The 10,335-nt window shown below is 45.7% G+C and overlaps 4 protein-coding genes across 4 annotated transcripts; 3 read left to right on the forward strand and 1 right to left on the reverse strand.

Moving 5' to 3' along the window:
- Nucleotides 1-68: 68 nt before the first annotated feature.
- TREMEDRAFT_41081 (uncharacterized protein) lies at nucleotides 69-2,617 on the forward strand. Its single transcript, XM_007007950.1, has 6 exons — nucleotides 69-342; nucleotides 407-780; nucleotides 961-1,130; nucleotides 1,225-1,380; nucleotides 1,589-1,761; nucleotides 1,921-2,617. Exons 1-6 carry the CDS (start codon nucleotides 306-308, stop codon nucleotides 2,247-2,249), a joined length of 1,239 nt encoding a protein of 412 aa, XP_007008012.1. The 5' UTR covers nucleotides 69-305; the 3' UTR covers nucleotides 2,250-2,617.
- A 205-nt stretch (nucleotides 2,618-2,822) lies between these two features.
- On the reverse strand, nucleotides 2,823-5,845 carry TREMEDRAFT_35470 (uncharacterized protein; the record flags this gene model as incomplete). The annotated part of the gene is made up of 6 exons (XM_007007931.1): nucleotides 2,823-2,897; nucleotides 3,137-3,228; nucleotides 3,307-4,062; nucleotides 4,291-5,180; nucleotides 5,429-5,664; nucleotides 5,720-5,845. Coding segments are annotated over 6 exons (2,175 nt in total), but the record flags the coding sequence as incomplete, so codon positions are not given.
- Nucleotides 5,846-6,680: 835 nt separating this feature from the next.
- On the forward strand, nucleotides 6,681-7,525 carry TREMEDRAFT_41083 (uncharacterized protein). The gene is made up of 2 exons (XM_007007951.1): nucleotides 6,681-6,864; nucleotides 7,031-7,525. The coding sequence occupies exons 1-2, from the start codon at nucleotides 6,704-6,706 to the stop codon at nucleotides 7,107-7,109; spliced, it is 240 nt and encodes a 79-aa protein (XP_007008013.1). The 5' UTR covers nucleotides 6,681-6,703; the 3' UTR covers nucleotides 7,110-7,525.
- A 727-nt stretch (nucleotides 7,526-8,252) lies between these two features.
- Nucleotides 8,253-9,279, forward strand: TREMEDRAFT_65879 (uncharacterized protein; the record flags this gene model as incomplete). The annotated part of the gene is made up of 2 exons (XM_007007983.1): nucleotides 8,253-9,056; nucleotides 9,169-9,279. The coding sequence occupies 2 exons, from the start codon at nucleotides 8,253-8,255 to the stop codon at nucleotides 9,277-9,279; spliced, it is 915 nt and encodes a 304-aa protein (XP_007008045.1).
- Nucleotides 9,280-10,335: the final 1,056 nt, after the last annotated feature.

The raw sequence follows: 10,335 nt of genomic DNA on the forward strand, positions 1-10,335 counted from the left end.
TCAGGTCACGTGACTTTAAACCCGACCTGTCCACCCTATTCTACTCTACTCAGCTACTCAGCTAAGTACTCAACTCGCCCTCCCTTGTTCACTCTACACTCTTTTCAAACCCCGCCTTCATAATACAATCCCGACCTATGCTACATCCTCTGAGAATAGCTCGAAACTGGCCGAGTGCTGTCAGATCTTTGAGATAGTCAGTAGTGTGAGAGTAATCTGTCTTGGGTCCTTTAACTCGCGCGGAAAGAAGCGTCAGACCATCATCATCCACGCTCTCAACTTCCTGTTCAATCTTGTCCATCAACATGGTACTACCAGTTCAGCTACAATACGATTCCCCCTGTAAGTATCTCAAAGGTTCCATCTTACAAACGTATTCTGTGTTTCTCCTTCCGCTGACACTCAGTCCCATTATACGGCCTCAGCTTCTCCAACTCTGACGCTCATCGCTTGCGAATAGCTACCACTTCGTATATGGCCGGTCCGACTAACAAAATTCAAGTCTTCGATATCGATTTCAATTCTTCGTCACCATACTCCGCATCAAACAACTTTACTCCGTTGGCTCAAGCCAATTTACAGTTCCCAGCTACAAAGGTCGCTTGGCAGCCCTCGGACAGGGGTTTGGGCAATGACGAAGAGAGGGAGTTATTAGCCACGACTGGAGATGTTCTCAGGATATGGGAGATTGATAGGGATTATGAAGATGAATACGGTGGAAATGGTTGGGGAGGAGGAACGACGGGTTACTCCTTGACACCTCGAAGTGTTCTCACAAACGTGGGTTTCGTTCCCTTGCCTCACTCTATCATCACTTCCCTCCGGCCCGCAAGATACACGCGTCTTTTCTCTACAATTCCTTCTCACGTCTCTTCTAAAGGCCGCAGAATGTTTCAGTAGTGATGACGGTTTCGTATCGTGGAAAAATGGATGTACAGTATAGGCCGACCTGACCACCAGAGCAAATCCCCTGCTACGAACCTACCCCCCATCACGAGTCTCAGTTGGAACACCATATCACCCGGAAACATCGTAACTTGTTCTATAGATACCACAGCGACATTATGGGATATAAATACAAGTCAAGCATTGACTCAACTCATTGCTCATGATCGGGCGGTCTATGATTTGTACGTTCCGCACCTTCCTTCGTTGCCTTCCAATCATACCTTCCGCCCTTCCTCTTTTGGTTATCTTTGAAAAGAGTCGATTGGCTGATGGCAGATCATGGCTACCACAATCAGCGGACATTTTCGTGTCTGTAGGCGCGGACGGTTCTCTACGAGCATTCGATCTACGGACCCTTGAACATTCAACTATTTTGTACGAATCACCCAACGAAGCTCCATTGGCTAGAATCGCATTCAGCAACAAAGAACAGTGAGTTGACCGTCATTACCTCTTCCTCTCACTCTCTAGTCCACGAGTCTCCACTGTCTTTGTAATAAATTCGCCACAGTGTAATTCCTGTCGCAAGCAATAGAACAGTATACCACCAATGATCTGGCTCAGACGAGTGTCGTAACATTTGTTCTCCTTCTGGCTCGCGTCTTTCTCATTCAAGATCCGATCATTGACTAACTCATAGACATATGCTCGCTTGCTTTGGCGTTGATGACTCCAAAGTCCTCATATTAGACATGCGCAGTCCAGGGCAACCGGTAGCTGAGCTTATTGGACATTCCGGCGCTTTATCAGGCATAGCTTGGGGTGCTGGTGGACCTAATTCTCCTTCTGGTGGAGGATGGATAGCGTCCTGTGGTCAGTCTCCACTTTTCTCATTCATATCTCTCCCTCTGCTGCTTCTCAAACCTCTTCATTTCCTCTAGCTTCCTGATACAATTCTCCTACCATTGCATCTCCTATAAATCAGCTGTCTCCACATAAGACTCCTCGTAATGTTTGTCATTGATAAAACAGGCGACGACTGTCAACTTTTACTCTGGGACCTCACCTCCCCAATCCCCGAACGTCCCAAACCCACACCTAAAAACCCTAACGGCAATGGTCAACCTAACGGTGTTCGATCCCCATCTGCCAGTCCTCTCCCAAACGCCTATGGTCTATCACCTGTCCCAAGTCAAGAATTAGGAACGGGAAGTAAGAGTCCTTCACCCGGAGCGGCACTTGATTTATCTCCGGCGAGAGCTTGGAACGCAGATATGGAGATTAATAATCTCGCTTTTGATAGAGAAGGTGAATGGGTGGGATGTGTGAGTGGACAGAGGTTGAATGTTTTGAAGGTGTGAGGGACATCACCCTTTGCGTCTTATTGCATGAGGTTCGTCTTATTGCATGGGGGTACATTGATATTGGTGATACTGCTGCAAGACGATATGTTCACATGGAAGAGTTTGGAGATCAGGGGAAGATTTCATTTCTTTAGGTAGACGATACTAGGCGTGGATGGTGTTTCTAGGACAAGAGAAGGCGTGTGAAGGAGGGCCGATCATGATGGGTAGAAATGAAAGGGGTTGAAGGAAAGCAGGGTCGTACGAAAGATACTGAGCGAGTGATCAGATGAGACATCTCAAATGATCAGGTTGTAGATGAAGATCACGAAGACGGGCGTGAATGGGATAAAGATTTGAACAAAGATGAAATAAAACGAACGACCAATAACGTCACTGTAGATCGAGTTGTGTATCATTTCTCATATTTGCATACAGATGCATCAGGTATCGCTAGATTGCTAGATTACTAATCTGCCATTCTGGGAATCAACGAGGAAATAAAAGGAGATCTGAGAAGCGGATTTGCGCGAGAACCGAGGTTGTCGTGGTTTTCGTATTCGGGGCTTCAGGGAATTTTTGGGGGAGAAACTAATATTCGTCTGGAGCTACGAAACGTATTCTAGTAGCATTTGCAGTCCGTACGAGAACACCCATATTTTCGTACTGTTGGTTAGTTTTGCACGAAGAATGTTAATTTTCGAATAACATATGACTCGTTCAAGTTTCAAGCATGGGACATATCGGAAAACTTCGAGTCGTGTTGACGAGACGAGGAGATAATCGCCCAAGCCCAAGGACATGAATGGTGATAGAGGAAATCGTTGAGGGAAAGGTGATGGATGATGAGGAGAGAGAAATGCTGAAGAATGGAAAGATAGTAGATGAAGAAAATATTGACTCACCTCTAAAAGAGTATCCATCAATTGAGTTTCTGTAAAACCTTTTGCTAAAACCCTATTACGTACATCGACCATTAACAATTCTTCCAATTCTTCTTCCTCTTCTTCCTCATCATCATCATCATCTTTCTTACCTTTACCTCTACCTTTACCTTTACCTTTACCTCTACCACGTTCAAGACCAGATTTCCCACTAGCCATATCTTTAACAATCCTGAAAATCTTACTAGTATCCGTTTGATCCTCTCCATTCTTTCCAACTTGATGTTCATATAAACTTGCTTTACAAACATCCATCAATCTTAAAGCTTCATCAACATCACCTTGTCCTACCACATTATCCATTCTTAACCTAGCTAAAGCTTGACTTAATCTTAAAACAGCTAATAAAGTTCTCGCTGAAACGTATGTATGTAATTTATCTTCCGCTTCATCTTCTTTTTGTTGTTTACGCATTTGAACGTAAGAAGAAACTATATATTCAGACATTGCGGTAGGTACTATAGGTCGAACTTTACGACATTCAGCAATATAATATCTCATCAAAGTTGGTGAAACAGGTTGAAAATCTAATTCCGGATGAGTGTTGTACATATGAACATAAGTCACATGTTGTGCTAATCTCTCATCATCATCTCTTGATGGTGTATCTAGAATCAAGAAAAGGATATCGAATCTTGATAATAATGCTGCTGGTAGATTTATATTTTCGACAGGTGATATTTTGGGATTATAACGTCCATAAAGTGGATTGGCGGCTGCTAATATTGATGTACGAGCGTTAAGTGTTGTTGTTATACCTGCTTTTGAAATGGAAATGGTTTGTTGTTCCATTACTTCGTGTATTGCGGTACGATCAGATTCGTCCATTTTGTCAAATTCGTCGATACAACAAATACCATTGTCAGCTAAGACTAAAGCTCCTCCCTCTGAAAAGTCAGCTTGACCACGACTACGATTTTGAACTTTTAAGATATTTCCCTTCACTCTATATACTCAATCGTATGAATGATGAATATCATTCAATTCGTTCTTTTTTCACACGCCAAAAAATAGCCAGTGGGAAAAGTAGGGTGATGTGAACGAGGAAGTTAGCGAAAAAGGTGAGGTTTAAAGAATTGAAATGATATGTGGACGAGGGAAATTAAACAACCCACCCAATACCATCTCATCTGTCACTGGATCACGCATAACAGCAGCTGTCAAACCAACACCAGACGATCCCCTACCCGTAGTATACACACCCCTAGGTGCAACCTTTGTGATATATTTCAACAATTGTGATTTCGCAACACCTGGATCTCCCATTAAACAAACATTTATATCACCTCTAATTTTCATCCCATCACCAACGCTCTTCGTCACACCTCCGACAAGCAAGAGTAATAAAGCTTTTTTGACATCATCATGTCCATAAATTTCCGGTGCGATAGAACTTGCCAAACGTGAATAAAGGTTTGTATCCTCTTGCAGATCTCTGATGGCTTGTTCGATCTCAGGTGTTAATTCCATAGCGTGATATTGTTTTTTCAATTGATGAACATGTGTTGCTTCTAAGAATGTATCTTGTAATAATCCAGCACGTATAGCTCTGAATCCTGTATAAGGAGTAGGAAGGAATATTCCAGATATGTTAACTACATCACCCGGATTGACAGATCGCGTGAGGGTACCGTACAAATGAATAGTCATTGAACGTGGGATATGTCCAACGGGAACTTGATCAGCCATTTCTTGGATTTTGACTTCTTGAAAAGGACGGAATCTAGATGCTCGAGTCTGCATATGAAGTTGACCGTTGGTATTGTTTCGTGTACATTGTTCAGATGGACATGTGACAAGTGGAGTGAATGATTTTTGGGCGATTTCTTGGAAAATTTCGTTACCACAAGAATCACATGTGTACGCGTTGACCAGAAGTAAAGGTTTGACTTCGGATACTCGAGTGACGATACCACGGACGGTGATTAATTTACCGAGATGGACACCTTTTACACTTCGTACAGCGAGGACTTCGGCTCCGCGACCAGGTTTGAAGTATACGTTGCTAGGGGTCAGCTAAGACAGCTCATTGAGAAATTGATGGGAGAGAATCTTTCATACGGACAAACAAAATCTCGTGTTGAACAACCTCATCCGCCGTAGGGTGATAGAAAATAGAGGTGCGAGCTTTTCCGGGGGTACATCTGGCGGATGAAGTCCCGGACGATTGGGGAATGATTGGATCAGGATTGTGGTATGGGTCACGGGACAGCGGGAGGAAGGATGATCAAGAGATTCAAACAGGAAACTCACTATCTCCTCATTAGTTCAGGAGGAAACATCCCAGTATCCTGAGGTCCCCTTTCACCTTGAGCAATCTGTTCATTCATCTCCCTCCTCTGTTGCATGATCAGATCGAGCACGTCGGCAGTATGATCCAATTCGTGATCTGGCTGAGGCATGATCTTGTCAATGACTTCACTGAACAAGTTGATATATCTGCGAGTGTTGCGCGTGATATTGTTCAAGAGAGAGGTGTCGTTGTCAAACTGAAGTCAGTTAAATCCTAGTCAGGTCCTACTTGGATCAAGCACGACAACTCACCTTTCTCAAATCGGACAAATCAACAGTGACCTCTGCCAACTGTCGGTTCGCGACTTTCCTCAAAACTTTCATATACTTTGCTTTTGACCTTCCTTCTCTTCCATCGACATCGTCAACGTCCAAGTCGTCGAGATCATCAGCCAAAGCTTGTTCTTCTTCGGCGGCTTCATCGTCGTCCGCTGGAAGGTGCGCATGACGTCTTGGTCTCCTTGCCTGAGGGACGAATTTGGTGAGAAAGTCTTCGATTTTACCTGGACGTCAGACCATTGACTGGAGCAGATTTGCCGTGTTTTCTCCTCTTTCCAAAGACTGTAATATTCCTCAGACTCTTCTCAAAGAGCTCTCTGTCGGACTCATGCCGCTCTTTGCAATCTCTTCGTTTTTCACTTCACATCCTCTTCCTCTCTTCCGCCCACATATCGGTCTTATACAATCAAGCCCCATGTTCTCCCCAGCGGAGAGTCAGATCCAGCCTCCCACGCCCCCTTCTGAGGTTACACTTATCCTGATTATGGTACAGATGATGTTCTAGATGGCAATCACGACTTGAAAAAGAGACAAAACTCACCCAACTCTTCCTCGTAGTTTATCTACTCATCAGTGCAGCCCTCACCATAGCCACAAACACTCACAGGAATAGACGCAACTGGGAGTACTCCGACGTTTGCCATGGTGATGAGAATGTAGCGATCAAGTAAAGAGAACAATGAGAAAAAGGAAAAGATGTGAAAGATAGGGTAAGGTAGGTGGCTGACTGACTGGCTGTCTGGGGGAAAAGAGTTGCCACGCGACGGGACGCGTCGGATGAGTTTCAACGCGTCGGACGCGTCGTACGTGGCATTTGTGCCCTTCTCCCACTCCCTTCCTCTGCTTACTCTATGCAATACAACTCACTCTACGTCGACTGACGTCTTTCGGCTTCCACAAGAAACGAGAAGACCATCTCACAGCAGTAGTACGCAAGTCAAGCCGCTAGACCGGAAAATGTCTTCCTCCACCTCGACCATCAAAGCAAGGCATTACACCGCTTTATCCGCCCGTCTACGACAATTGGGTAATAATCTCGCAGAGAGCGAAGCTCAGTTGGCGGCTATGGCAGGTCAGTTGCAGAGTATGGCGAAATTAGGTGTTTATTGTGGTGCTCAGTAAGTGTTTGTTCTTCTTTCCCCCCTCAGCATGTTCAAATCTTCGTCTTTGGTGCATGATCTCCATCGTTCTCTCTCTCGGAACCCTTCCATTGTATAACGCGCTAGCTCAAGCGAATCAGAATATCAAATATCAAACCTTTGTACGGCGTAACTCACGATACAGGTTCATGGCTGTCTCACGTCTACTTGACTCGGAATTACAACTCACCAAACCCATAGAGCCGACTCAAGAAACCAAATAAACCTCCATTCACTCTCGTCAAGACCTATGACAACATCCTACACGTCTTCTCTCTCGTCATACTCACCTTCATCGGACTTCATAATCTACCATGTCGAACTTGTGTATACTTGATCTCGACGAATGTACATCGTATCCGATATACTTGACCCATGGACGGAACGATATCACCTACGCTCCAGCTTCGGCGAAATCTTGGGCTTCTCAATCGAAGTTGGACACCAGCGGTTGTATGGTCAATAATGCAGGACATTCAGCAGGAGAGCGAGGGAGGAAGGAAATGTCTTGATGTGCGATGTGGAGAAGGAAAGGTGGTGTGATAGTCCCTCGTTTGGAAGAAGACGGTAGTTGTGTCCATAGACAAGGGTGGAAAGAGAGTCAGCAGGAAACCAAAGACATGAAGAACGCTCCCCTCCCTCCTCTTAAGTACTAACTACTCGCCGTTTTCACATTTCATCCTTCTTTCGGGATGGAGTCCTGAAGTTTCGCGAGCTTGTTCACTATCTGTACTAAATCGATTCATTTTGAGGCTCACCCATCTTCGACATACTTTACCACAAGTCCATCGCTCAAGATCGTTGACAAGCTACCCCTGTCCCTTGCTTCACACGCCCTCTTAGTATTCGCACGAAACCACGGTCACCTCGGCGTTGGACATACCCTCGGTCAACTCGGTCTCGGACTTACCATCGGCGTATTCGGGGCTTCAAGTCTATCCCCTGCTGATTTCTAATCCGTGCCCGGACTTAGATGGCCGAATGGAAGGGGTAGGTTGCGGACACGATCGGAAGAGTAATTCGCGCACAATACGTTTCTGATTATGGCACAATCCCGTGACCAGCACGTGACTTTTTGATAAGGAAAAATACCACGTGTACTAATTCAACCAACATCCTCCAACATCATTTCATTCAACCACCATCTTATACTCACCCGTCATTTTGCTCTCCAGCTCAGACAACATCACATCAGGCTAAAATAACGCAAGAATCAGAATCAGCACCCCTTATTACCTTAGAAAACAGTGTATTCAAAGTAAGAAGTTACCTACAGGCCGATTGGTATGTGTCTCCCTTCCCCTCCCCCCCGCCCTTGGTTATAGCTAAAGTTTTAGCCTTCCTGTTAACAAAACTCTGTCTAAATCATGTCCGAATCTCAACCCATTGAACTCAGCGACACTTCTAGTGACGAAGAACTGGTCATCTGCCTCCCACCATCCCTTCCTCCTCTTAAACGCGAACACAGCGAGTCTATCATCATAATCCCTGAAACCCAGCAAACACCTTCGCCTTGTCCCTCTCCTACTCCTCTCAGGGACTTCAACTCAGAACCAGAAGACCTCGATCCCCTTGAAGCTTCATTTCCCCAGCCAAATCGAGCAAACCACTCTGAAAATTCGTCACAGGACGGCGAAGAAGATACACCAAACCTGTTCGATGAGGACGAATTCGGCCCTCATGAACGAGTTCCCAACCTAGTTCATGAACCTATACGCCTTCCACCGCAGTCAACTGTCAATATAGCTCGTGAAAAACTGTCTGTCATAGCAAAAGACAAGGGTTTCGCACTGGTTACCAGCTCAAGCAATCAGGAAGTTCAGTACATGGTAATGAAATGTGTCTGCAGTGGAGATTATCGAACAGGTCGCACCTCTCGATATGATCAAGTCCGACAGCGTCAGCCTCATACCCAGCGAACAGACTGTCCATTCAAGATCAAACTTTCAAGAGCTCGTCAGGAGGACGCCCTCGCCGACGGATTTCGTCCTGTCCTACTGGTCACGATCTGTAATGATCATAATCACCCTCCAATAAAGAATTTACTACTGTCACATCTTCGAAAAAGTTCTCGCACCCCTGAAATCAATAGTGTCACGCGGCGCCGCGTGACATTATCCTTTCCCATCAAACGAAGTTCCTTTGGACATCAGTTCGCCATCAACGACCCAGTTCGCATGAACTTCACCACCCACGAGGGTATTAGGAGGCTAACTTCGTCGAGGACGAAGTTAGTCATGTAGGAACTTAGGGGGATACGAAGTTAGGAAGATATGAAGTTAGGGAGATACGAAGTTAGGAGGATACGAAGTTAGGAAGGCACGAACTTCGTCGGGGACGAAGTTCGTGAGGTACGAAGCTCGGGACGTCGGGTTGAACGAAGTTCTGCGTTGACGAAGTTAGGGAAGGACGAAGTACTTAAGGGCCGAAGTTCCCAGAGATCTTTGACGATCTCTGGTTGTTGTCTTAGTGATAGAAGTTAGTAAAGTACGAAGTTATTACACCCAGAAGTTATTGTCACCTATTTCATATCTCGAACAACGAAGTTGGTAAAGGTCGAAGCCCACGAAGTTATTGGCCGTCGGTCGTAGGAAGTTAACGAAGAAGCAACCCTGTGACAGTACCAGAGATCGTCCTTACCGACTCTCCAGTAACTCGTGGGAAGATATATGTGGACTAGAGGAAAAGAACGAGAGAGAAGAACGGCTGAAGCAATGTCGAGGAACGAACAGGGGGATAATCAAGGTAACCTAGAACCTCGCGGTTCTAGGGATTCGTCTTTTCTCTCCCAACCACCTTCTGACGCATACTTGGGCGATCCATGGGTTGAGGGAGGTGATCAAGGGAGAAGATTAGAGGAAGAAGATGGGGGGTCGACTGGTGGAAGAAGTTCGTATACATCGCGACCTAGGGGAGGGAACTCACCGGAGAGATTTAAAGAAGATATTAGGGATGGGATGCTGGTGGAAATGATGAGAGCGCTGAGAGAATTGAAGGCGGCTGACAACCAGAAGAGTGAGGCTCTGACAGAGATAGTACAAGAACTTCGTCGAGGACAGCGGGGAACTAGAGAAGGGTCGGCGACAACTTCGTCAACTCGAGCGCCGAAACCGAAAGATCCGGACGAATTCGATGGGTCAAGGGAGAAGCTCACTGGGTTCTTGACTCAGTGTTCGTTGGCGTTGAGTGTGATGAAGGATAGGTTTGAGAGTGAGGAGCAGAGTGTGTTGTGGATGGTAGGGTTCTTACGAGGGGTTGCACTGCTGGCGGTGCAGCCTCATCTACTTTCTACTCCTCTTCCCCCTTTCCTCTCAAAACGTTCTGAGTTTGCTGTGTGGATGAAGAAGAACTTCGGTGACCCAGATGAGAGGGGTACGGCTATTCGGGGGTTGAGGGAATTGAAGCAGAAGCAAGGGAAAGCATCAGCGTACTTCGCTGAATCCAAAAGTA

Source organism: Tremella mesenterica, assembly GCF_000271645.1.
Source record: "Tremella mesenterica DSM 1558 unplaced genomic scaffold TREMEscaffold_17, whole genome shotgun sequence".
Classification (NCBI taxonomy): domain Eukaryota; kingdom Fungi; phylum Basidiomycota; class Tremellomycetes; order Tremellales; family Tremellaceae; genus Tremella; species Tremella mesenterica.

What these genes read in the sequence shown, in the direction of transcription:
- TREMEDRAFT_41083 (XM_007007951.1), top strand. Translation starts at nt 6,704, where the DNA reads ATGTCTTCCTCCACCTCGACCATCAAAGCAAGGCATTACACCGCTTTA. An exon ending in GGTGTTTATTGTGGTGCTCA is followed by an intron (nt 6,865 to 7,030) that starts GTAAGTGTTTGT and finishes CTCACGATACAG; the next exon opens with GTTCATGGCTGTCTCACGTC.
- TREMEDRAFT_41081 (XM_007007950.1), top strand. Translation starts at nt 306, where the DNA reads ATGGTACTACCAGTTCAGCTACAATACGATTCCCCCT. An exon ending in GCTACAATACGATTCCCCCT is followed by an intron (nt 343 to 406) that starts GTAAGTATCTCA and finishes GCTGACACTCAG; the next exon opens with TCCCATTATACGGCCTCAGC. An exon ending in CTCGAAGTGTTCTCACAAAC is followed by an intron (nt 781 to 960) that starts GTGGGTTTCGTT and finishes CCTGACCACCAG; the next exon opens with AGCAAATCCCCTGCTACGAA.